At 45.3% G+C, this 25,904-nt stretch overlaps 1 protein-coding gene across 1 annotated transcript in view; it reads right to left on the bottom strand.

Annotated features, from left to right (window-relative positions):
* The window catches only part of Etv6 (ETS variant transcription factor 6), a 241,487-nt gene that overhangs the window by 124,990 nt on the left and 90,593 nt on the right, over positions 1-25,904 (bottom strand). Inside the window, exon 2 of the mRNA XM_031383625.1 lies at positions 13,483-13,612. Coding sequence (XP_031239485.1) covers positions 13,483-13,612 — 130 coding nt within the window. The remainder of the gene's footprint in view (positions 1-13,482; positions 13,613-25,904) is intronic.

Below are 25,904 nucleotides of genomic sequence, written 5' to 3'. Positions count from 1 at the left end.
AAACTGGACTTTTCATCTTCACAGAGAGGATACGGAAATTCAGTTCACAGGGCTGTCAAGAGGCCTCAGCGGGAAATGCCTTACATATGGGTAAATTACCCGGGTAGGGTCAAGATCTTCCTGATCCCCTCACTGAAACTTGAATTCACATGCCTCTTATGCATGTGTGGATTTGAACCTGCAAACTCACTGTTTCTGTCAAGGGACACAAAAGGCTTGAGTCTTCGAGATGATGTGTGCCTTCAGGATGCTCAGCTTGTCTGGCTAAGATCATCACTGGCATCGTCTAGAGATAACCCCCGAGCATGCTAAGCAGTAGGACTAACTGCTCTTCTCAGCCTCAGGGCCTCAGGTTTAAAATACTTTATCTTAATCAATCATGGGACCTGGATTTTCTCCTGCTTCATTTGTCTATCTCCTCCACAGAGAAAAACCACCTGTGCAAAATTACTGACGTTATTTCCGACCCGATCTTTGGCCTTCCATGTTAGCTATAGATCCCTCTGATACAAGGAATTGCGAGATTTAATAAACTAATGTGCAGGAAGAAAGAAATGCACTACCTACATTCCTGTTTACTTTTAAAAGTGGGGCTAGGGGCCTGGAAGGATTGCTTAGCAGTTAAAGCACCTACTATTCTCATAGTTACCACCCCCCCCCCTGCAATGCACCCAGTGTGCCAGTTTAGTTCCCAACACTCACATGTATATGATATACGAATATGTGGGCAACCTACTGACACACATAAAATAAATAAACCTAAAGAAAATGTTTTAATGGGGCTAGGTGGAAACACGCCTGATGCAAAAGGAATGCCTTTCAAAGGTGGAAAGGCAGGCGCAGAGACAGTTCATTTCAGCAGATAATTCACACTCAAGGCTCTCGCAGTCATCTCAACTGGGGGACCACATTCCCCGCTTTCACAGAACACTGGCCCTGTTCACAGGCAACTAGGAGCCCTCTGTCCTGGGTGCAGAGCCAGGCACTTGGGAATCTGAATATTCCTTTCAGCAAACAAAGATGCCAATAACAGAGAGTGGCACAGCTGCAGGTACAATGTCAGTGCTACAATACTCCACTGTATCCGCCATGTTCTTTACTCCACTGTATCTGCCATCTTCTTTCCTCATAATGCGTGGGTGGTAGAAATCATCCCAGGAGTTTTGTGAAGTAGATATCTGGATAAATAACTGCTGTAATTCCCAAAGACACACGTGTGTTTATATGTATGCATGCGTGCGCACACACATGTACACACAAAGACACACACACACAAGTTTAGCTTAAGAAAATTTTTCTCTGCAAATGAATCAAAAAGAAAAACTTTTATCAGTTTCAAAATATCCAATGGTAAACAACAAATGTGATTAATTTTTGTTAGTCTCAAGTTTCAGTAGGCATATGATCAGAACATTCAAGTACTAATCCCCTTGTGTACTGGACCAAGGAGCCTGTATCAACATGCCTGGCTCATCTGCTTGGGACTGAACTCAGGACTTCATGCACACTAAGCAAGAACTCTACCAACTGAGCTACCACCAAGCTCCAGCACAGTTTGAAAAGAACATTTAGAATCCCACCATCTCAGGCACGGAAACCATCTCAGGGGATTCCTACTTTCGCGATCTTAAAAATACCTTTAAGTGAAACTCCAAATACCTGGGTGAATGACTATTTACACCACAGCCAGGGTTTAAGGGCAGTGAGAGCCTCCCATGAGATGTTTAGGATTTACCCAAGAGAACAACAATTTGGTCAGGGATCCTGTGTGGTGGCTTCAGCACCTGCCTGAGAGAAGCATTTCCCCATGACGGAGAAAGGGCAGCGATTTCTCCACACTCTGTCCAGATCTAGTAAGAAAGTACCCCCCCAAAGCCAGGGGGGTCAGGGGACAGACAGACGGAGTTGTCCCCCCTTTATCAACAGGACTGGTCAGCACAGGGTCTGGCTCATCTGTACTTTCCTTCCTAGAATATCTGAGGTTGGTGACTCGCTAGTGACAGAGGAAGACAGAACAAAACCCTTTATCAGTTTTGTTCACAAATCACTGTGCTCTGGGGCAATCCCTTTCTTCCAAATCTTCTATCCCCTTTGGACAGCCCGTGGCAACTCATAGATGATTCAAATACGTGGTTCAGACCCTCTGTTTAGAAATAGTTTCTTGGGTGTGAGTTTTCATGCCCAGGGGACAGTCTAAGCGTCACAGATTCTCTGCTGCTGAGGCAGATGGAAATGTACTTTAAAGCTCAGCTTTAAAGTCCTCACTTCAGAAGCTGAAAGCCTTCAACCCTCTGCCAGCTCGGCCTTTTTTCCCCATAATTAATTAATGCAGTATTAATTGTGCATGTGCTATGAGGCTGGCTGAAGGAGGATCATGTGGCCTCTCTGTGCTGATCACTGGCTCTGTAGAGCCCCAGTGGACAGCTGCCAGAGGGAGGAAGATGCACACTGCAACTTTCGCAGACTACAACAACAACAACAAAAAAAACCGAACACGCCCTGAGTCATGAGGGGATTCCCACAGATCACACAGCTGGGATCAAGCAGTTACAGGAAGCTACACCTGTACGCAGTGCCCTGGGCAAAGGGCCAGCTCAAGGCCATTCTCAGGTCATAAACGGGGAGGACAGAGGAGCGGGCCTAAGACTAAGGCGCTGCGTCCTAGGACTGGCATAAGGAAGCACAGCAGAGCCGGTGGCAGAAACCCTGCACGGCACTGGAGTGAGCATTCATTTCCATCCCCTAAAAGCATTACCTTGTCTCAAACACACAGGCATCCCAGAGAAAAGTCCAGCAGAGCCAGACTCTAGATTTCCATATTTCCTTGTAGGAGGGCATCCTCACAAAGCAGTCACACAGCACAAGTGGAGGATGATCTCCTGCATCATCGGAATATTACCACCTGCATCAAAATTGGAGGCTGAGGACCAGCAGTCCAATGAATGAGCACCATCCCTGCGGCGTCTGTAGATAGAGTTTGGTAGTTGAGAAGCTCCGTGCTGCTTGGGAATCAGAATAATATAATCTGTGCAAGTCTGGAAGAACTCTGGAATTGTGGGCTCAAGCTCCTTCATTTTACAGATAAACTGTTTCTCAGGAGAAGGAATTACCTGTGGCACAGATGCCCCACATCATAGCCACACAGGGCCAGAAGCTCGAGACCTGGGAGAGCAGCTGCCCTAGCAGTGGTTGTACAAACATCCCAGCATGAATGACACATGGGGAAACTGAGGTCCTGGCATGCCAGGCCATGCTCTGAGGCACATCAGCCTAGCATGGACTATGGGGAAGTGTGGTGTTGCCCTTTGTGAATTCAGCGTTACCATCAGCATCCAAGGGCATCGCCACTCTTACAGGTGTTCAGTATTAACCATGAAGCCCAGTCCTTCTTCACAAAAGATGGAAAACACGGTACAATGGGAACGTCTGTTGGCTTCATTAAATTTTTGTTCCTAACATTCTACAATTTATACTTGAAAACATGTGACAGATAACAGTTTACCCACGGGACTGGGTCTGAAACTTTATCGTGTTCTAAGTTCAAAAGATTGTCGGGTTTGTATCTCTGACTTTATCCCCCTGGGTCTTCTTGTCAGTTGTTTACATCAATTTTGCTTGACTTCTTTTTTTTCTTTCAGAAAAAGAGAAAACAACTGGAAGCTTTGATTTTTCTCCTAACCAGCAGCTAGAATGAAATAACTAATTATTTCCTAACCCATTCAAGATGGCATGTGAAGTGAGGAAGGCCGGGGCTTGGAACAAGATGTGGAGACAGGTCATGATTTCCTCTGACTTCTCTGTGTCCTCGGGGACACAGTGTGCCACATCTGAGCCTCCACTGTGCTGGTGATTATTCAGACTAAGTTGCAGTGGTTCCAGGCACAGAGGAAGTGCTCTCTATACAGTAACGGCCACCAGTACTTACTCGCCACGGCACTGCCACAGAGCCTCTGAACTAGTATTAAAAACAGGTGACCTTGGAATGGCTTCTAGGATGAAACATTGCTTCTAAATGCTGGCAGTTGACAGCACATAAATAAATAAGTAAATAAGTAAATAAGTAAATAAATGGTACTTAAGATCTAGTCTTGATGTTGATGGCACATGCCTCTAGTTCCAGCACTTGGTGGGTACAGGGAGAAAGATCCTAAATCCAAAGTCATATTCAGCTACATAATGAACTGAAGGTCAGCTTGGGCTACAGAAAACTCCTCAGCAAGCAAACAAACAAAACAAAGTACTATTTCATACCTTTTAATACTTCTTCCACAAGCACTTTAAAACAAAACAACACAAAACAAAACAAAAAGACAGGAGTGTTTAATTTCCCCTTACAAACCTTCACCCTCCTCAAACAGCATGAGTCAGTATTCCAGCCTCGAAGGCTGGGAATTAATTTCTGGTAAGGCCAAGAACTCCCTGCATAGGTTTTCCTTCCAGGAATCCTCTCTACATCTACTGTGCATCCACATCTCTTTACCCATTGTCAGTATCTGCAATCTGTAGTTCTATTACCGGAATCTTAGAGTGCCATCTAACAGCTATTAGCGTCCACGGTCTGTAGGAAGTGCTAAGAACAACCAATTTCAAAGGAATGGGACTTCTTCTACCCATCCAAGCTGGAAGCAGAAATGTGAGGACTGAGTGACTGATAGCACCGGGGAATCCACACCGAGCATGTGGTCTGAGTCAGCAACTGCGTAAGTCCCCCAAAACCTTTCGTTACCCTCGCTTCAGATGAGATTAGTAAAAGAACCCCCAAAATACTCCTACTTGGCACAAGTAACTGAGGATCCAAATTTACCTAGGACAGCAGTGAGACCAGTTAACACCTGGAGGCCTCCGCATGCTGGAGGTGCTGCTGTCCGGGCCGTGCCTGTCAGAATCTTCAAGAGTGAGTTACAGGAGAGGTGCAGCTAAAGCACAGAGCAAAATGGGAGTAAATGTAGGCTATGTGGGTATGGGAACTGTATGGAGGAAATGTAGGCTGTGTGGGCATGGGAACTGTATGGAGGAAATGTAGGCTGTGTGGGAATGGGAATTGTATGGTACTTGTAGGCTATGTGGGAATGGGAATTGTATGGTACTTGTGTAAAGTCAGCTCACTAACGCTTTTTGAGAATGAAGAGGAAGTGGAGAGGTTAGGGAAACGCAGAACAAGCTAACATCATACAGGATCATCATCATACCTGCCAGGGGGTACCACCGGCATGTACGTGAGCCTGCTTATATGTACATGGGCAGGACTCTTCAGTCTGCAGAACCTTAGCCTGTCAAGAGAAGGCCACAGAATTTCTCAGGATTTAAAAAAAATGGGGGGGGGGTGAAGGGAGATATCAGAAACAAAGTAGAAATAAAGTCATTTTCTGTTGACCAAGTCTCTTCACAAAACTGATTCTCAATGTCTCATATTTTTCAATGGTTTTGTTTGTCATAAGCCTATGCAGAGTCTAGAATAACTCAGACACCTGTGATAGTTAACTGCTATTGTTGACTGTTTTAAGGCATGTCTAAAGGCCCTGGAGTTAGGGGGGAGGCGTGAGGAAGTCATCTAGGTAGGGTTGGAGGGGAGGAACAAAGGCTGTATTTGACCAAAACACATTGGGTGCAATTCTCAAGGACTAAATTAAAATGTATTTGAAAACAGAAAGAAACTAATGGTCACGAGATTCATGAGGCACACCTCTGAGTATGTCTGAGGGACATTTCTAGACACTGCATCATTAGGGCTGGATTAACCCATCGATGGGTTCTTAATACAACTGCACCATTAGGGCTGGATTAATCCATCGATGGATTCTTAATACAATGGCATTATTGGAAGATGGGGTGAAACAGGAAGTTCTGACTAGAGGAAAGAGGCAGGTCATTGGGGATATGTCTCTGGGATTGCATCTTGTCCTGGCTTCCTCTGCTTCCTCCTAACCCCATGAGGAAATTCCTCCACCACAGGCCTTCACGGCCATTATGATCTACTTCACGAGGGGCCCAGAAAAGGGGCTAGTGACCATGGACTGAACGCTCTGAAACCATGAACCAAAACACAGTTCTCCCCTGAATCTGTTCACATCAGATAATCGCAGCAGCGCAAAAGCCAGAGCAGCGTGTGTATCTACTTCACAAAGCAGAACATGGGGACCAGCAACTGCCACTGGCCTCTGTCTAGTTCAGAGGGCAAAAAAATGTGAGAGCCCTTGACATGCAAGAGGTGGCTGTGTTTCCACGCTGGATCCCACCGAGAGTCAGAGCAACCACCAGAGCTCTTGCTGGAGGAACTGCCTTAAATGTACACACAGCTCACTGCAAGAAATGTGCAGTGAAAGAAAAGGTCAATAAACCTCTGGTTATATGTTTAAAGAGAGAGAGAAGAGAGACATCTATAAATAGCTGCATTTATTGAAGCTGCTTCCTTATCAGGAAGCATGGAGCTAGGAATTAACGTCTGCCTGCATCGGAAATTCTTTCAGACAGCACACCCAAAAAGGAAATTTCCCTTCCAAAGCATCCTGGCTGGCTGTTCCGCTGTAGACAGCACCCCCCCCCCACCTTCGAGTTATCTGAAGCAGCTAAACTGGACCCCTGTGTTATCCTATGTGCTGCAAGGAAAACTGAGAACCTTTTGAGGATATAAAACATGAAGGTCCCCAAAGGAAGGGTTAAGGGGCAATAAAAGATAAAAATGTCATCAGATTTGACCAACTTTGCCAGAAGTCAGTATTGCTTTAAGACACTGGCTGGAAATCAGCATTTCCCGTGCCCTAGCCTCAACTCTGGTGGTGATGTCACCACATGTCACAAGCAGCTGTAAGGAGAGGTCACCTCTGGAACACTGATGATGGATGGCCAAGGGCCTAGGACGATGTGACAGATCTGTGAAGATGAGAGGGGAAGGCCAGGGAAAGTTCCAGACTGAGAGAGCCTGTCAATCATGGGAAACAGTCAGCAAAGAAATCCTGCTTGCACTGCAAGTCAAGAGAACCACTCTCAATGCTACGTGGACTACAGATGAGCCAGTTCCAGGTCCTGGCATTAACGTCCCCTAGGTACGCCCCCTACTCACGTAGTTTGAGAGTGGGGAAGCCTCCTGTTAGGTTGCCCAGAAGAGCACAGCAGACCCGTACTGGGCTACCCCCTCCTAGCTACTAGGCATTATGCCAGTGTTATACATGTGAACTCTGTCATTTACAGGAAACTCACCTCTCAAGAGTCAGCCGACGTTACTACAAAGTTAGTCTGAGAGAAGCTGAATCCTCTACTTGGGAGACGCTGAGACTAAAGCCCATTCAGCCTTCAGAGCTGGTCTTGTCAAAGGTTGCAGAAATAAACTGAATTCCAATCTGAGCTCACAAGAAAATAAAGCAAAGGGCAGCAGAGCAGTGGGAGACAACCAGAAAGAGACAGTCCTTATCCTTGGCTCTACCACTGCCTGACACCTCCCCTCAGCCTTCTGACAGGGGCATGCCAGCCTGAAGGAGGAGGCTCGGCGCCTATCCATGGCAAGGGGGCGTCTTTAGAACCACGCCTGCCACTGAACCCTTTATTTTACCACTGTCTATCCACTTTCCTTGGTGAGCTGATCTTCCAGTCCCCCAGACACTGCCTATATGCCTCCTCCTAAAAAGGCTAAAAGGTAGAGTGTGGGGCAGAAATCCTGTTAGACCCTTTCCATCCTGGGTGATCCTGGACAAGTCCACTGACTTGAGGCTGGGTCAGGAACACCGGCATCAAGAACTGTCACGTGATTAGATAACACGTACAGATGCATCTTGTTTCTCACAACATGATAAAATATTAACTGGATTATATTTAGCTCTCATGTCTCTGTCTATGTCTCTGCTTCTGGGGGCAAGCATGACTTCAAAGTATATAGAATTATGGTTCCATCCAATTAAAACAGAGGCGCCTGCCACATCTGTCTCTGTGTGCAGATTCTGATGGAGTGAGTTCAGCTTGCCGTGCAACTGGCTGAACCCCAGTCACTCTGCTGAGGAGACACAGCAGCAGAGGGGGTGAACAGCGAGGCATACAATTAAATTATTAAACACACACAAGCAGGGGTAGTAATGTAAGAATTTTGAAAGATTCACAAGAAAAGGAAGGAGAGCCAGGGGACTCCTTCTGGTGCCCCAACTCTGGAAAACTCAGGGCGGTTATTATGGCTATTTATTAACCTGTAACATCATAAACCAAAGCCCTATTAAATATGATGCATGAGTCCTGGGTTCTGATTTTTTAATATCAGCTCTCAGGGACTGAGCAAAGCCAGCCAGACAGAGAAAGATGCGAAGTTTTCAGGCAAATGGCATTAATGTCGACCTCTGATTAAATGTGATTAAATCAACCAAACACGGGATAATCACGCCTAATAGAGATTTAAAAGAAGGCACTTCACGGTTTAAATTCTGCTCTATACACCTGAAGCACATGAATCTTGCTACTCGACAGCCCAGCTTGGGCATCAATCAGTGTTCGAGGCCTGGTACTTAAAGGGAGGGCCCCTATGAACACATTATGAATTTGTTACGGTTTGGATCTTTGGTTCTCTAGAGACCCATATGAAAAAGGGTTGGACACCAGAGCCTATGGTATTATTAGAATATGGCTGGACCCTTAGAAGGTAGGGCCTATAAAAAGTAGCTAACTGACTGGATGTGTGTCCTTGAGTGGCTTTCCTGTCCGCTTCCTGGCAGCTCTTGTGCTATGCTTATGTTTTGCCTTGCCATGGGCCCAGAACGAAGAAGCCAGTGGCCACGGATTAGGAGTACAGCACCATGGACCAAGATAAAACTTTCATCCTTTTAAGTCTATTTGCTCAGACATCTCCTCAAGGGGATGCAAATCTAACCCTGCTGTGGGCACTGTGGTAGCACCTCGGGAGTCCCACTGAGTGTTCCCCAGTCCCCAAGAGCACAGGGAAAAAGACTTCCCCTTTCCAAGCACTGGTGAGGGTCAACAGTGAGCCTGAGCATGCGCCCCTGGGGCCCTTCAAGTTCTCACTGAGGCACAAGAGAGGCTGATGCTCAGTACAAAGAAGGGAACTTTCATTTTTCATGGACTGCTGTGGCTATACCTCAGCCCTTCTACCGTTAGGCTTATAAAAGATTCAGCATGCTTTACAGAAGAGGGAAGAAGGAGAAGAGGAGAAGCATGCCCTTCCTATCTTTCCATAAATGTATCCGTCCGCCCACAAACACGGAGGTCAGCAGCAGGACTACGGAACAGCATCGTCTGCAGTTCTGGGCACCGCGGACCAAAGTGATGGGGAGTCTTGCACCCAGGCCTGTATTATCCTGCACGTCCTTTCAGCACCTCATAATCATTACTTAACACGCGTTTCGTTTACACTTCCCCTTTATCACGGCTGCAAACGTTAAGTCGAGAAAAGCTTCTCGCTTTACCTCTCTGCTAATCTGCCAGGTCAGGGTCCTCAGTAGACTTGTATTTGTCTAACGCAGTGGCAAGACATTGTGAGAGACTCTGGGCTGTGAGACTCCTGCTCTCCCCCAGTTTCCAAACCTTATTTTCATTTAAGGATGTGAGAAGAAAGTAAAGCTAAGAGCAAGGAGCTAAAGCTGGAGATCATGGGAAATGGCAAAAGAAGCTACTGGGAGCTATACCAGGCTGCCTCTTCTTCTAAAACAGGCCTCTGAGAATGCGCTCAACCTTGTAATGCCATAAATGTCCTGCTGCTGTCCTGCCTCCAGACTCTTCCCCGGACTTTCCATGCGCATTCTGCTGGGAATTGTCTGGAATCCTGGATTAAAACAGCAGTAACCCAATTCCCTTGCTGGAGTATTTATTTTTTTCTTCTAGGTTTGGAAACTCAGCTGGGATGTGTCTACAAGTGTATGGCCTAACCTCACAGAGTTGGTGGCCACTGAATTCCTCAGAATAAGGAGTAGGCAGTCCTAGACTATGAGAGGGAGGAGGGAAGCTGGGCTAGCCTGCCTGGAAAGCCCCGGCAGAGGGCACACAGCAAGAGCCTGGGAACCTCTATGTCTAGAGGATTCATTCCAGATGTTGAAAGGGACCATGTCACAACAGGGCTCCTGCAGACAACCACGGAGTTATCACTTAAGCTGACACACTCAGGCAAAATGACTGCCCTGACATGAATCCATAATTTACTGATTATCTCCAGGTCACCAATAATGGGCTACAGCTCCACAGTGGGTGATTATCTTGGTGATCATCCATCCATCTATCCATTCATCCATCCACCCATCCATCTGTCCAAGGGTGACACATGAGTTCTTCAGCAACAGAACAATGCTCAGAAAATAGGTTCCAGCCACAAATCAGTTCTGAGGTCACATCAGACAACTGGCCAAGCAGCAACCCTAAATTCATCCATGTAAAATAAGTAGATTAAACACACAGCTGCACAGTAGCATAAAGATTAAGAATCTAAGCTGTGAGGTTCGATGAGACTGAATTAGAATCTTGACCCTGTCCTCCTACTAGTTCTGTGACCAGTGTTGTAAAATTACTTAAATTCTTGAAGCCTTGGACTAGGGATAAAATTCTGTGATACAGGGCTCGCTTAGTATACGAAAGGTTATGGGTTTGATTCTTAGCACTGCCAAAAAATAAAATAAAAATCTCCAACCCTTTATGTATAACATGGAGTTAGCCTTAATGCTATAATGTGGAAATAAAGAGAAAAATATATTTCCCGATATTAATGTGGGACTGGAATAAAAAAATTACATATTAAGGCTTCATATGGTGCCACAATAAAAACAAGATATTACTAATTTTGTTTGTTTTCTTGAGCCAGGGTCTCTCTATGGAAACCCCCACTTTTTAGACTAGGTTAGCCTTGCAGTAATGGAGATTTCCCTGTTTTCGCCTCTCAGTGCTGGGATTAAAGGCATGTGCCTCCATGCCCAGCTTATTACTAGTTATTATGATGGTGAACTGTAGTTAGTGATAAGCTGACGTATGGACTATTTGTGGTTGTCAGCTTGGCTATATCTGGAATAAAGTATAATCCAGAAATGGAAGGCATACCTGTGAGATTTTCTGCTTGGTTTAAAGTGGGTAAATCCACTTCTAGTCTGGATCTCTGAGGTAGGAAGATGGACCTTTGATCTGGGTTTTTAAACCTTTAATCTAAATCTTGAGGTGGAAACACGTATCTTTAATGTGGACCACACCTCCTGCTGGAAGTCTATATGAAGACAGAGGAAGGCAGCTTATGTTCCCTGCCTGCTTGCCCTCTGCTTGCCAGCACATCCAGTCCTTCACCAGAGCACTGGGACTCATTCCAGCATGCTTAGATTAGTGGAGACATCCAGCCTGTGGGACCGAGCAACTTCTAGACTCTTGGACTTTGCATTCACAACTAGCCATTACTGGATTTGTTGGACTACAGCCTATAAGTCATTCCAATAAATCCCCTTCATGTGTGTGTGTCCCTTCACACACATGTAAATTTATATATCTCTATATATGTAAAGTATACATGTGTATATATACGTATGTGAGTGTGAGTGTGTGTGTGTGTGTGTGTGTGTGCGTGCATGTGTGTGGGATGACTGGCTCTCTCTCCATATTATAGAGGCTAATACATCTGGGAAGTAGTACAGAGGTGGTTCAATGAGGAAGTTGCCTTCTCCAGGAGAAACTAAAGCACAGTTCCAGACTGGGATATTGCTGGCGGAGATGAGACTTGTCATCTTTAAAATCAGAAGGACTGTCAAGTATTCTCTTTTCCAAACACAAACACGAACCAAAGACCTGATAAAATGACCAACTCACACCTACACAGTACATCGAGCTCAGAATGAAGATCCAGTGCCAGTTAAGTCTGCTTGTCGACTTGCTAGCTTGTTTGTCTTTCTATGAAATTTCTCCAGCAAAGAGCTCATGGATGTTGAAAGGTACCCAGAGGCTTATCAGGACTTGGGGGTCCCTTGAGGAGTATTGCAAAATAGAGGAATCAAATCAGTAGGAAGGAAACTTCACCCTGTCTGGGGTAACTGTCATTTTTCTGCTCTATAGAAGCAGAGAGTTCTCTGCCTTCTGCATCTTGTTACCTGGAGCATCTATGAAAGTGCCTGGCAGAGCTCAGGCTGCAGTAACCACTGGCAAGGTGAGGAAGTGAGAAGATTTACTACAGGGGTTTTATCTCCACAGCACAAGTATGTTCTACCCCAAGGTGAACATTCCTGAAGTAAATATACTGGTCAGAGGACAAGGTCTGGAGACAAAATTGCTACTGCCTGCTGTGTCATTTCCACTTCTGTCTGCTCTAATGGAACTGCCAAAGTTCCACTTTCCAAGGATGACAGTGCACCCTATTCTCAAGACTGCTGCAGGGGGCGGAAGGCTACGAGGAAGCTGCACCTTTTATCCCCCTGCTGGAGAAGTGAAGCAGGGGTGCCTGGGTCTCGTGGGGCGGCGACACTCTGGAAGCACTGGTGGAGAGGGAGGAAGGGAGGGCTCTGGTACTTTCAACACCCCAGAAGAATCACCCTCACTGTAAGTCGAGGGAAGACCCACAGTACTGCTGGAGACACACCCCCACCCCCTGACACAAATCACCTTATTGACTGAGCCACTGTTCCCTGCTTTCTGCAAGCATCTCCTGAGGAGGGAAACACAGAGAAAGCAGGACAGCCTGAGGACCACAGTCACGCCAAGGGACAGCAAGCATCATGAGTCGACATCTGAGTCACTTGGAATTGGTTTTGAAAGGCCTAAGGTGACCCCAGTGCCCTGTAGAACCTAGACGTGTGGCCTCCAGACAACACTCAAGCCGGAGCAACTGGCCTTTCTTGGATCCCAGTGATCGGGGCGTTACTTATCTCTGGATGCTCCAGTCACGTTTTGCCCCTGCACTGGGTCCCGCTAGAGGAGGGGCTGCCAAAAGGACTGAGCAGAGGCCAGTGCTTTGGAGAGCAACACTGGCAGGTAAGTGTGCTTGCCAGGCAGGCCTAGGCCTGAGTTCAAGCCTCCTCCGGAACCCATGGTGGAAGAGAGAACCAACTCCCAAACGATACCCTCCAATCTCCATATATACACCTTGGCGCACACCCAAACACAACCCTCCCCCTTTCACACACACAAATAAAAACCGTCTTAAAGCAATGAGTCTGAACCCACAACTAGGTAAAAGTAAATAGGAAGCCGGACTAAGTATGAACTTAGAGACAAAAAATTTCCAGGAAAACAAAACTCATCTGGCCTCCCAAGATTATATTAATAATCTGTCATGTGTGAGGTATTTCTAGAGTTTCTCCCTACCACGTTCTTATCAGATACAATACAAATGAAAAGATTGAGAAATGAGGGACAAGACTCTCAAACTTTCCAAAGCCATTATTGGGTGAGGGTCTAAGAGGCCAGGTCAGCTGGCCAAGTCCCGTGAACACTGGCTCAGACCGAGAGCCTCTCCCTGGGATCCTCATGGGCCAGCACTAGGTCTGCCTGACCTTGCCCTTCCCAACTTCCATCTCCTCGAAGGTAAACACTCACGCAGGTGTGCAGGCAGGTGGATCGAGTCTTCCTCCATCCTGAGCGCTCGAGGCACTGGAACATGAAGTGGAGTCGAAGAACCGTAGCTTGCCACCGGACTCTCTGGGGGTGTGTATGAAATTCGTTCCTGCTGTTAGGAAAAAAAGGGAGGGAGAAAAGAAAATGAAATGTTGCAGTGGAGGTATGAAAGTCTTAGCAAAAAGGCAGGAGGGGGAAATCGGGGACATCAGCCTGCCCAGAAGTGCCCCTCCAGGTGTGTCTAGCCTTTTGATGCCACAACATGGCCCTGGCATCTACAACTGTGTTGAGCCACACACATGGCTATCCTGGAATACTGCAGCCCACTGGCATCAGAGTAGCCATATCCTCAAGTAATACCACCTTCTAAGGTCTTTCTATTTTGATTTTCAAGCAAAACAAGTAAACAAAGAACACTAGAAAGGTTAAAAACAGGGTGTTTGGATTCAGGTCAACAGGTGTCTGAATTACTGGTTTGTTCCCAGAATGAGGAGGGCTAAACTAAGGCGAGCGAATGTAAACAAGACATTCAAAGAGTAGCGCTCCAAAGAAACTCCCCAAAATTATTTTTCCAAGTCACATATTGAATGTTGCCAATGCATTCAAACCATGCTTTCTGTTCTCTGGCAATGTCCCCAGCTTCTAATCAGGGCAGGATTCTATACCTGAATCCAGCAAGAGTGAGCTATACCAGTAAGTGGGAAAGCAATGGTTTCTAAATCCAAAGATTAAGATCTAGATTTTTTCTGCCTTCTTTCTGAGAAATGGTCTCCTATAGCCCAAGCTGGGCTCCAACTCACTATGAAGCAAAGATGACCTTGAACTCCTGCTTCTCCTGCTTCTACCTTCTGAGTGCTAGGATAGGTGTGACCATGTCTGCTTATTCAGTGCTAGGGACTGACCCCCAGAGATCCATACGTGCTTAGCAAGCACTTCTCCGACAGAGCGATAGTCCCAGGTGATTTAATTTCATATTCTATCACTATCTCACTACACCAAAACCACAACCACAAATATCCAATTTTTAAATGTCCTTCCTTCCGAATGCACATGAACAATTATCCCCTTTCCCCTTCTCCCTCCCTATCGAAAACAATTATTTCCTTTCTCTTTGATGTATTCCAGGGGTCTGTTAAAACTATTTGATCATAGTCAGGCAGTGGTGGGGCACGACGCCTTTAATCCCAGCATTTGGGAGGCAGAGGCAGGCAGATTTCTGAGTTTCGAGGTCAGCCTGGTCTGCAGAGTAAGTTCCAGGACAGCCAGGGCTACACAGAGAAACCCTGTCTCGAAAAACAAACAACAAAGAAACTATTTGATCATAACTAAAGATACTTATTAGTTGACAGGGAGATGAATAGGGCTACAAAAGACCCACCAATTCACCTTTAAACAAGCAGTATTTGCTAGATCAACTGAAGCAAACCGTGACCTAAGGAGAACTACCGAGTTCAGCAAGAGCAGATGTACAATTTGCAGCTCCAGCCTACTACCAAAACCCAGCTTGGCTTGCTAATGACTTCCAATGGTTCCTGTCCAATGGGCAAATGAAACTGAGAATACAAGGTGCCAAAATAAGGTTGGAGGAAAAATTAGTAAATTGACACTATGAAAATAAAGGTCAGGAGTAAAAGAAAATCCTAGATTAAGGTGATGCAAGGCAGCCTTGACCAGCTCTGCACACTTGTGATCCCAGAACATGAAAGGTAGACACAACAAATTCAGAAGAGCTAGCCTGGACACCATAGTGAGGAAAAGCCAGCCTGGACTACATGAGACTATGTCTCAGAAAAAAAAGTCAGGTCTTTTAATGCTTCGTCAAGTAAGCAAGGGGAAGGAGAGAAGTCCCCTTGGCCCGGTAACCAAAGTCAAGTGTTTCTTCTGCCTAGAGCCCTGAAGAGTTGGGGTGGAAAATTTCAATTTTAAATATACACATACAATATACATGTACACATACACATATACATAAGGATTCAGGGTACCATCGAGGGATCTCCTAGCAGCAAGGAGGCAGCTAGAATATCTGTGTAAACATACATGGTACAACTGAACTGGTGAAGTTCTCAACCCAGGACAAGGCCACATACCTAGACTGGATCTCTATATCAACCACAATGATCATGACACAAGACATTCAACAAAACATTAACAACAACAAACCCCTCCTAAGCATCCAATATCTTAAGCAGCTCTAACATGCAGATAAGTTACTCTTTTGGATGTTTTCTTGGGGGATACGTGGGGTAAGAGAGGCAATGATACATAACTGCATATGTGAGAAACACGTCTTAAATCTGGTGAGGGGTCCTGGTCCTGCAAAAGCTAGGAGCATTCCAAGCACAGCATCATGATGTCATCGAATAAACACTCTTCACCCCTCATCCAAGCCCCCAGTCTCATCACGTAGCTAGATATCAACAGTTAACTCTATTTCCAGCAATAGCTTCATTTTGTTACGGTTTTTACAGAAGTGAAACTATTGATGAAGAAGCCTGGGACAAGCAAGGGGTCTTCAAAAGAAATGTCATGAGGGCAAGAGAAAAATAAAAGAGAGAGGTGGTGTTTCACAATATCATGACTTCTTTCTCAAAGCAAGGGCACAAAGGAACCTTTAGCTTGTCTGTAAGAGAGGAGGCCACATTACTCTGGTCTCCTACCCCAGACGTTTCTACTTCGCATTGTGGAAGACCTACCATCAGCTCAACAACCAGAGACTGGCTGGGAGTCACCTACACAGGGCACAGAGTCCTGACTCTACGTCTCTGCTGCGGCCTATCTTTATTGCACCGTGGCTGCAGCAGGCCAGAGTGATTGCGGCAGCTGGACTGACTCTCCTTCCGGAGGATGGCTCCAGACTGGGAAGCTCTGAGGTGAGGAGGTCAGGAAGCCCTCTGGGAAAGGGTCCGTGAAGACACGCATCCACAACAGAGAAGTTGCTATGTTGGCCACATGGGAGAAATGCTATAGGTGTTTCTCAGGCTTTGATCAATCTGTGGGTGGCAATGATTACCTATTGGACCTCTGGGTTTGGCATCTAGCAGAAACCCCAGGAGATGGCTACCCAGCATGTGGGCTCTTTTCTGAGAACAGAACATGAAGTGAAGAGCTCCATACCCTTAATGTTACCCTTAATGTACTTTGTCTCTCTGATTCTCTGATTTCTACCGTGACTAACTACAGCCATGCACTTAATATCTATACTGGCCCATCAGCAGCTACAAGGCACTAGAAAAATCAGACACAGCTATCTCAGATAGAGACACCGAGATGGGGGGGGGGGAGTAAGTGGGGGGAGGGGCTTAAAGGAGACTCTCATCCAACATTCCAAATCAAGCAGTTTTCTTTATTCTCACTACTGCCACTCCTCTGGCTTGACTCTATCAAAAGAAAGGGTAACTTCATAGTATCTGTTGGCTGATTCACCTCTAAAGAAAACTGTCAGCCAGATGAAATCCAAAGGAGCTTTATTTTAACACAGGGAACACTCAGGATTTTCCCTGAAAGGATTATAAACATGACTCTAATTAAATTAAATTGTATAGACGGCAATACTAATGCATTCAGGTATTATAAAGAATAAGCTGTAGATGGAAGTCACAGCCGTGATTAAACATGCTGTGAGGTGAGTGTGTTAGATGCTGGGAGGCGATGCTGCTCTCAAATGTGCAGACACAACCCACTACACGGAGCTGCTGAACAAAGGGGAAGTGTTGTAATTTCTGAGGTCAACTATAATATCCATGAGGAGGGAAGAAAATACGAGAAGCTTCAGTAAGGAGAGGAGAGCTGAAAGCAGCTGAACACGAGGGATGACGTGCACGTCAACAACTAGTATATAAACTTTTTTAAATGGATGATCCTATGAGAACGACTTATTGAATTTGGAATTATTTACATTGCCTCCCTTCAAGGCTGCCTACAGCATGAGGGCTAATGAAGGGTACCTGTTTGTGCTCATTTTTAACCTGTGAACTTGAGGCTTCCATGTAAAAGCAGCTCACTCACTTATCCTGGACAGGAACATGACGTCTTTCCCTGTACTCCTTCCCAGGCCCATTCTAGAAAGGTCAAAAGCTCAGAACTATTAATACCATGAGCATCTCCCTCTTCTGAATTATTCAACAGAGAGCTTCTATAAATTATGGGGACCACTCTGGTCCATTCACACACTTACTCTTACACTAGGACCTAAAAAGGGTGAGGGGTTGGGTTGAAGCCGACCGTTAATCAAAAACCTTCTGGAAATATATAGGCCAAGCACATTGTGAATCAGGGGAGGAAGAAATAAAGCTGGTGGTGTTCTTGTGGAAAGATGGTTAGCGGGTAATTTAAAAAAAAAAGTTAGATGTCCTTGGTTGAGGTAATTCTTTCTAGAAATTGCTTCAACAACATTGTAAGTGCCAAGATTGCATCTCCAATTTGGTTTCTGAAGCCTGTCTGGAAAGTCCTGAGGAGTGTCATGGGACTGCTTCCTGGGGTTATGGTAAGGATGCCACCGTAGGCACCTGCCTCTCATCTGCTGCCTGTTGGCGGCCCACCACGGCGGCGGTGAACACTGCAACCCAGAGAAGATGTAAAAGTAGCATAGAAAGATCAGGCTGCCAGATCTCAAAAGGCTTGAGGGAAAGCTAACGCTTGTCCTGTAACCAACCCTGACAGAGTGTACAGAAGGAATTCCTCCGCCGACAAGCTATCCTGTGACTACGAAACACGCAGGAATACTCAACGTGATGGTCAATCTCAAATGCCAACTCAGTGAGATCTAGAATCACCTGGGAGATGAGCCTGCAGGCACGCCTGTGATGAGGATAGCTGAAGTGGGAAGGCTAGCCCACTATGGGTGGCACCATCCCCTTGGTTGGAATCTTGGGTTATACAAGGATGCTCTGTTTCCGCACTGTGGTAGTGCCTGAAGCAGCTGTCTGAACCTCCTGCTACCATTCTCTCCCCGCCATGATGGATTATCCCTTGGAACTGTGAACCAAAATAACCCTTTGTTAAGTTGCTTTGTGTCAGGATGTTTTATCAAAGCAGCAGGAAGATGAAAGCAAACAACTACTTAAATATTCTATTCTGGCTGCAAAAGGATTCAAGATTGGTGGTGTTGGCTTTCACTAAATATGCATACTTTTACTAACAAACCACATCGATACATTATTTTTTTTAAAAAACAGATAAATAAAAATCTACCTGCACCATTCATTTTCTAGGTGTCTGGCATTACAGACACAAAACCCCAAACATGCTCCCAAACGTCTATTTCTTCACTGTCTAAAAAAAAAAAAAAAAGTACATTCACTATTTTGTCCAACCCAAGATTCAGTGAGATAAACTTAAAGAACTTGAGAAAGTATGCATATGCAACCGCAGATAGTATTTTTGGAGTGTCCCTAGAAAGAAACAATATGTCCCTAGAAAGAAAGACTGGGCTGAGGAAGATCATCACAGGTATCCAGACACACAGGAATGGTAAGGCAGAAAAGCAAATGCTGAAAGAGTTTATGGTGATTCTCCTCCTCCCAGAAACGGTACAGAAGACTTCTAAAACCAAGAGCTCAAATGCTTCCTGGTACCCAAGAGAAACCTCTATCTGGATAGTTACTCTATAGCCCAAATGGTATCTGGTTTTTAAAACTCACTGGCAGGATACACATCGGTATCTCGGAGTAGACAAATGGGTGTTCCCTGAGGAAAGTAACAAGGGTGGGAGCCACATTCCTGGTTTCTGCAGCTTCCCCGCCAAGTTACCCTGATGGCCCAGGCAGCCCTCTTGAGGGAGGGACACACTGCACACGCTCAGCTGGCAGGGCTCTTCTGGGGAGTCTGGCTCTTCTGTTTTCTCTGGAAGTCTTTGATGATGGATAAAGCAGGTGGTTCAGAGTCAGAAGGCAATGCATTGTATCTGTCCAATGGATAGTTAGATCCTATCACTTAAATCCTCCTTTACCCACACCTATTATCTTACGTGCAGTGGTGTTATAAAGTCAACAGGAAGGGTACATTAATAATAAGCCCTGCAATCAAGCCTTGCACTCAAGTTTCCCTGACATGCTTCCCTCCCTATCACTAAGAAGTATTCTAATGTTCACTGAGTCTAGGCTTGTATTCGTCATTCTTCATTAAACAACTCTAAGTCCTTCTATTGCTAGAATGGCTCTGATATTTAAATTCTATGATGAGGATGTGCAGCTCAGTGGTAGAACTTACCCAATACATACAAGGTCCTGGGTTCTATCCCCAATAATGCAAACAACCAACCACCACCAACGAAACAACAAAAACCATGTCATATCTTTCTACCCATAAGGACATATGAACACTTACACGTTTCCAAATACAAATATAGCTGGAAAACACAGTTACTTCAAAAATCAAAAAAACCAATAAGGGAGGTTGTGTGCTTCTCATGGAGTCCTTCTCACCTCTCAAGAACTCTGCCAGGAAGGCATCAACCCTCAGTCGGGAACCTGATCTGAAGACTGTACGGCTTAATTAAGCCACTTGTTCAGCCACCAGCTTGGGAGACAGCAGAGCTGGTAATGTGGGTACAGGCTGGTCTGACTCCACTCCACTGAACTGCTTCTAATAAAGAGGAACATCAAGAAACTGCTGCATTCAAGTACCATTGGCCAGTCACCAATGGCTTTGTAGCTTATGTGGAATCCTACCAGGTAACCTGCCACCGTGTGAAGTGCAGCGCCCTTGGGATGGCTCCTCGCTTTGCCTCTGTCCTCAGTTCTCAGGGAACACACAGCAGTGGCTCATCCGACAGAACTGTCAAAGCCAGGGACTCCCTTTCCTATGCCTGCGATGTATCTCATGAGCAGAAAGTAACTGAATTTAGGCAGAGGAAAGAGAGCACATAATGTCTGTGAAGTTTGTCCCCATATGGCCTCTTTACAGGGACAACCATTAGAATTCATACAGGGCTGTGTGTTTACTTTGCAACAATCAGTAGGACCAGCGATGCATCTACAGATTGCTTGTGTATTTAATTGCTTTACATTGTACAGAAATCTCATCTTGGTTACTGTTGGGTAAAAATATCTCACTCTTTATCCCTAATGATTTCTCTAACAAGAAACTATTTCTTGCAGGGCGGTGGTGGCGCACGCCTTTAATCCCAGCACTTGGGAGGCAGAGGCAGGTGGATTTCTGAGTTCGAGGCCAGCCTGGGCTACAGAGTGAGTTCCAGGGCTACAGAGAAACCCTGTCTTAAACAAACAAACAAAAAGCGAAAACAACAACAAAAAAAAGAAAGAAAGAAAGAAAGAAAGAAAGAAAGAAAGAAAGAAAGAAAGAAAGAAAGAAGAAAAGAAACCATTTCTCTTACTCAATCCTTTCCAGTTCTTGGGGAACATCAAATCTAAATATGTAGACTAGATTTTTACAAGTGAGGAGCAGGAAAGGACCCTGTCAACACTCACTTAATACATCAGGAAAAAAGTATGTCCTAAGGAGGCACGTCTACGTTCAGAAATCACAGTGGACAGACCTACGAAAGGCTTCCTTCAGGGGCCTGGGAACAGACACTCCTAAAGTCAGCAAGGCTCTATGTGGTCAGTGGCCCTCTGCCCCTTTAAGTCTTACAGGATTCTCCAAGACACTTTCCAAGTATCAGAGGAGCGAGTATAAGAAAGAGTGAAGCATCCCGAGTGTAGCGTGTATTCGTCAGCACTCCACCTCTGCAACAAGTACTTAGGACAAGGAAAGGTCTGTCCCGGCTCTCAGTTTTAAGAGTTCAGCATGTGATCAACAGGCCTTGTGCCTATGGGTCTGTGGCAAGGCAGAACATGTTGGCAGAAGAATCTAAATCACCTTACTGAAGTCAGGGACATAAACAGAGAGAAATGGAGGCACCGGTCTATACTACTCTCTCTTTCAAGGGCATGTCCCCTATGGTCTGAAGATCTCTCACTAGCTCTCCCCTCTTTCTCTCTTTCTCTCTTTCTCTCTTTCTCTCTCTCTCTCTCTCTCTCTGTCACTCTCTATCTCTGTCTCTCTTTCTTTCTCTTTCCCCTCTCTCCCCAAGCTCTTTCTTTTAAAAACATTCATTTATTTTTATTTTGTCTGAGAGTGTTCTGTTCCAGGTACATTCCTGATACCCACAGAGGCCAGTGGAAGGCATTAGATCCCACGGAATTAGAGTCACAGATGGTTCTGAATTACCATGTGGGTGCTGAGAATTACACCCAAGGCCTCTCGAAGAGCAGCCAATGCTCATAACAGCGGAGGCACCTCTCCATAGTGCCTCCTCTCTTAAAAGGGCCCAATAGTGCCACTCTGGGGGCCAAGCCTTTGAAGGATACTTATTCAAACTAAATGAAGAGCAATTGTATAGTTAGGAGGCAGAGCCTATTAACACAGACCTGAGCACTGCCTGGGAGAAGTTCTGCAGACATGGTCCAGCGGACATGCATGTGGAATTAGTCCCTCGAGAGCTGACTGAGGCTGATACAGGAAGGTTTTGTAAAAGAAGCTTCCATACTGGGGGAGGGGGTTGTCACACAAATGCTGCATAACTCCAAGGTGATGTTCTGATACAGTCTGACGCTCTCTGGCAAGTCAAAGCTTGCTAACAACAGTGTTGGTAAGAATAGCCTCGTACCCAACAGGAGCATCGGATCGACTTATCAATCAGACTCTAAAGTTGTAAAAGTAGGTGCGTCTAGGACTAGGGTACCAAGATTAAAACAAACAGAAAAATCAGAAAAGCAAAACCAAACAAAGACCTCACATCCATTTCTTTATTGTTCTGATTTTAAAATATTTTAATTAAGATCCTTTCTGCTCCTGGGAGTGGCTTAGCACAAAGTTGTTTTTTCTTCTTTTTAACTTTTCTGGATCTCTTAGATATTTCTGACACGAAGAGAAAGCAGCAACTAAAGCTGGCATTCTTTTTAATGCCAGGTTGTGGTTTCCAGGGAGGACTGTGGAGCAGGCCCAGATCTTCTGATGCACGGATGGTTAGCTCATTTGGCTGGGCCCCAGCATCAGGCACATGTGACCAAGGTTACAAGCTTCAGACATGGACAGGAAAATGAAATTTGTGCCTTTCCCAGGCCTAGACAGCACCCTAGTCCCAGCTACAAGTGCAGCAATAGCTTGAAGCTGAGAATGGATGACCCTGGCAGTACGCGCCGTGGCTCCTGGAAAGTGTATGAGCTCTCAGAGTGGGCAGGCAGCACTGTTCACAGTAGGAAAGGTGAGTGTTTTTACATACACAAACGCTCACGTGTTACCTCTGGGAAAAACTGTTTCAATGTCTGAGTTTCCCAGAAATGCCCCTGAGCTTTGGATCCGCCATTTGAAAGAGGGTCACTAAATTCTCTCTTCCTGGCTATTTCCAGACTCAGAACAAACAGGTACTTAAGTTAGCAGCAGCCTATACCCTGGGCACAACGCTGTAGCCAAGTTCAGCTACCTTATTAGATGCTTTCTCCTCCATTAATGCTATTCCCTTTAATGGTTTGGCTATTACAATTAGCCAATCTGCGCAGTCCCTGCCTGGGGCTAACAAGTAATGAACTGAGAGAGTTGCTATTTACTTGTATCGGGGGCACCATTAGAGAGGCTTCTCAATTTCGCCCCACAAATGAGAAAAGACCTTCAGGCATGTGCCAGTGCCACACCAAAGCCCCTGCGCATCATTCACGGGACCCCTGGTGTAGGAGATGTCCTGGGACTCATGGGACTGAAAGCCCAAGGGAAAATCCAAGGTCAGGCTCTTGCAGAGTGCTTAAGCACCAGTTCAGTAGTTCTGAATCCCACTACCTGCTTTGTGTGGCTTCCTACACACTTCTTTCTCTCTCTCTCTCTCTCTCTCTCCCTCCCTCCCTCCCTCCCTCCCTCCCTCCCTCCCTCTCCTCTCCTCTCTCCCTCTTCCTCCCTCCTTCCCTCTCCCCCTCACCCCCTCTCCTCTCCCTCCTCCCTTCCCTTTTTGCTGTTACACAGCGCCATTCACAGCCATGTTCTTTCTCCTTTCTTTAAGGCCTGTATCTCAGAAGTCAAACTCACAGTGCCAGCAAATGAGCAGCAAAAGCTGGAGGGTGGGGGTGGGGTGGGCAGCAGCTTACGCCTCTTTAAAACCAAGAGGACTTTCAGTAGTGTAATGTCTCCTTATAGCACATCCATAGCTTAAGTGGGCCACTTGTGCCTAGTAAGAAAGTTTTCGAAGTCAGACAGGATAATATTCTACCCCCCAGGTCAGCTACACAAGGGATAGCCTGTATTTTATAGTTTTGTGCTGCTGGCCCAGGCTAGGCAGCCCCATGGAAGCTGGGATCTTATCTGATTCCCTAACCCCAGCAGGCCACAAGTATTATCAAGGTCAAAATAAAGAATTCTCTTGTTCTGTTCCTATCAGGTGATTCCACTGCCTCTACTCTGGCTGAGACAGAAAACTAAATAAAAACAAAACAAAACAAACAAAGAACAACAATACCTGTAAACTATATCAAGAGAAATGAGTATGAATTAAGTCAGAAAAGATTTACATCTCTAGGAAATGTTTACTACCAAAACAATTTGCAATGACGCCAATTAACAATATGTTTAAAAGCAATAAAGAAAAATCGAGTCCACATCCCAGTGCTCCAGAGACACCAGGCTACTAACACCCACCCTTACAGCTACATCATGCTCCTCAAAAGAAATGAGATGAGCCTTACACAGTATTTCTGGGCTTCCTGAATCAAAGGATCTTGGTACATACAAGGTCTGGTGACAAGAAGGGACATAAAAGTTTCATGTACTGCTGACCTTAAGAATTATACTTGTCCTGGTGTTGCAAATAGGAAACTACGGGAATTTGACGTGAAGTACTGACTGAGGAAGCAGAACTCTGGCCCCCTCAAAAAACAAAGCAAAACTAGACAAATACTCTAGAACAGGGTTTTCAACCTGTGGGTTGCAACCCCTCGGCAAACCTCCATCTCCAAAACATTTCCTTTACGATTCCTAACAGTAGCAAAATTACAGCTATGAAGGAGCAATGGGAATAATTTTAAAGTTTGAAATCACCACAACATGACAAACTATTAAAGGGTCACAGTACTAGGAAGGTTGAAAACCACTGCTCTAGGATACCCTCACCCCATAACACAAACCACTTTACAACCAATCACGAATATATGAATGTCGCAATCCTGTGTTTCCACTTTCAGAAAACATTCTCTATGTATTCTTATCTAAAACAAAACTTACAGAGGTTTTCTTTTCTTTCTTTCTTTTTCTTCTTTTTCTTTTTCTTTTTTCTTTTTTTTTTTTTTTGACTCTTGTACACAAAATTCACAATTAGAAGGGGCAGCTAGCTCCTTCTTCACTGCAGTCAGGATTAGACAGATCTGGGAGTTTGGGCTTCTGGTGACTTATTTATTGAAAAAGGTCTTGCTAATAAGTGGTCATTACTACAGCGACACTGGCATCTCTACCATTCTGAACAATAAACAATTAAATTGAAAATGAAATATAAAAATCCATGTGTGGTGTATGTTAGCACTAGTGAGCAGAATCCTTAGCAGCCTGAAATGCTAAGGAGACAACCACACTCTTCTGGCTTTCTACAGACTAGCTAATCGTCTATGTTACATGGGATTTCATGCCTTCATTCGAAATGTTAGTATTCAATGGTACATGAAAAATAAGCTTGAACTCATGTTCCTTGGGAATTCGGGATCAGTTGACAATTTAGGAAATACACATTTTTGATCAGATATTCTGAGTCTTGGCTACAGGTCAGAATTACCCAGAGGAACTTAAAAACAAACAAACAAACAAACAAACAAAACAAGCAAACAGACAGAACAACCCAGTACTGGAACAAATCAGAGCCCGTGGGGATACGAGCCAGACATTAATATTAACCCTCCAGGGTGACTCTGATGTGCTCAGCTATGGCTGAGAATCGCCCGTGGAGATGGAGTTTACACCCCTTTCTTGTCTTCCACCGACTCAGGCTTCAGAAACCTTCACTGGTGGCAGGCCTCAATCTGAGGGTCGAGACCCCTTTAGGGATCTGAACAATCTCCTGAGACCATCGGAAAACACAGATTTTTACACGACAATTCTTAACGGTAGCAAAATTATGGCTATGGCGTATCAACAAATGAGGAACTGTATTAAATACAGCTGGAGGTCACCACGACATGAAGAACTGTATTGAAGGGAAACCGCACTAGGGAGGGTGAGAACACTCTGCTAGAGAATGGACATGTAGCTTAGAGCCTAAAACGCCACTGTTTATTCTTCTGAGGGAATACTCCCAGGGTGGCTGTCAGGGCTTAGACAGTTGTGCCCATGGGCCGGGTGGCTACCTCCTCGGAATTCAAACCTAGGCAGGAAGGAGATGCATGAGACATATAGGGCTCCAGCAGCTCCCGAACCTCAACAAGGCACTCAAGGCC

The sequence above is a fragment of the Mastomys coucha genome, unplaced genomic scaffold (genome assembly GCF_008632895.1).
Source record: "Mastomys coucha isolate ucsf_1 unplaced genomic scaffold, UCSF_Mcou_1 pScaffold20, whole genome shotgun sequence".
Classification (NCBI taxonomy): domain Eukaryota; kingdom Metazoa; phylum Chordata; class Mammalia; order Rodentia; family Muridae; genus Mastomys; species Mastomys coucha.
This window is presented reverse-complemented; position numbering and strand designations above follow the sequence as displayed.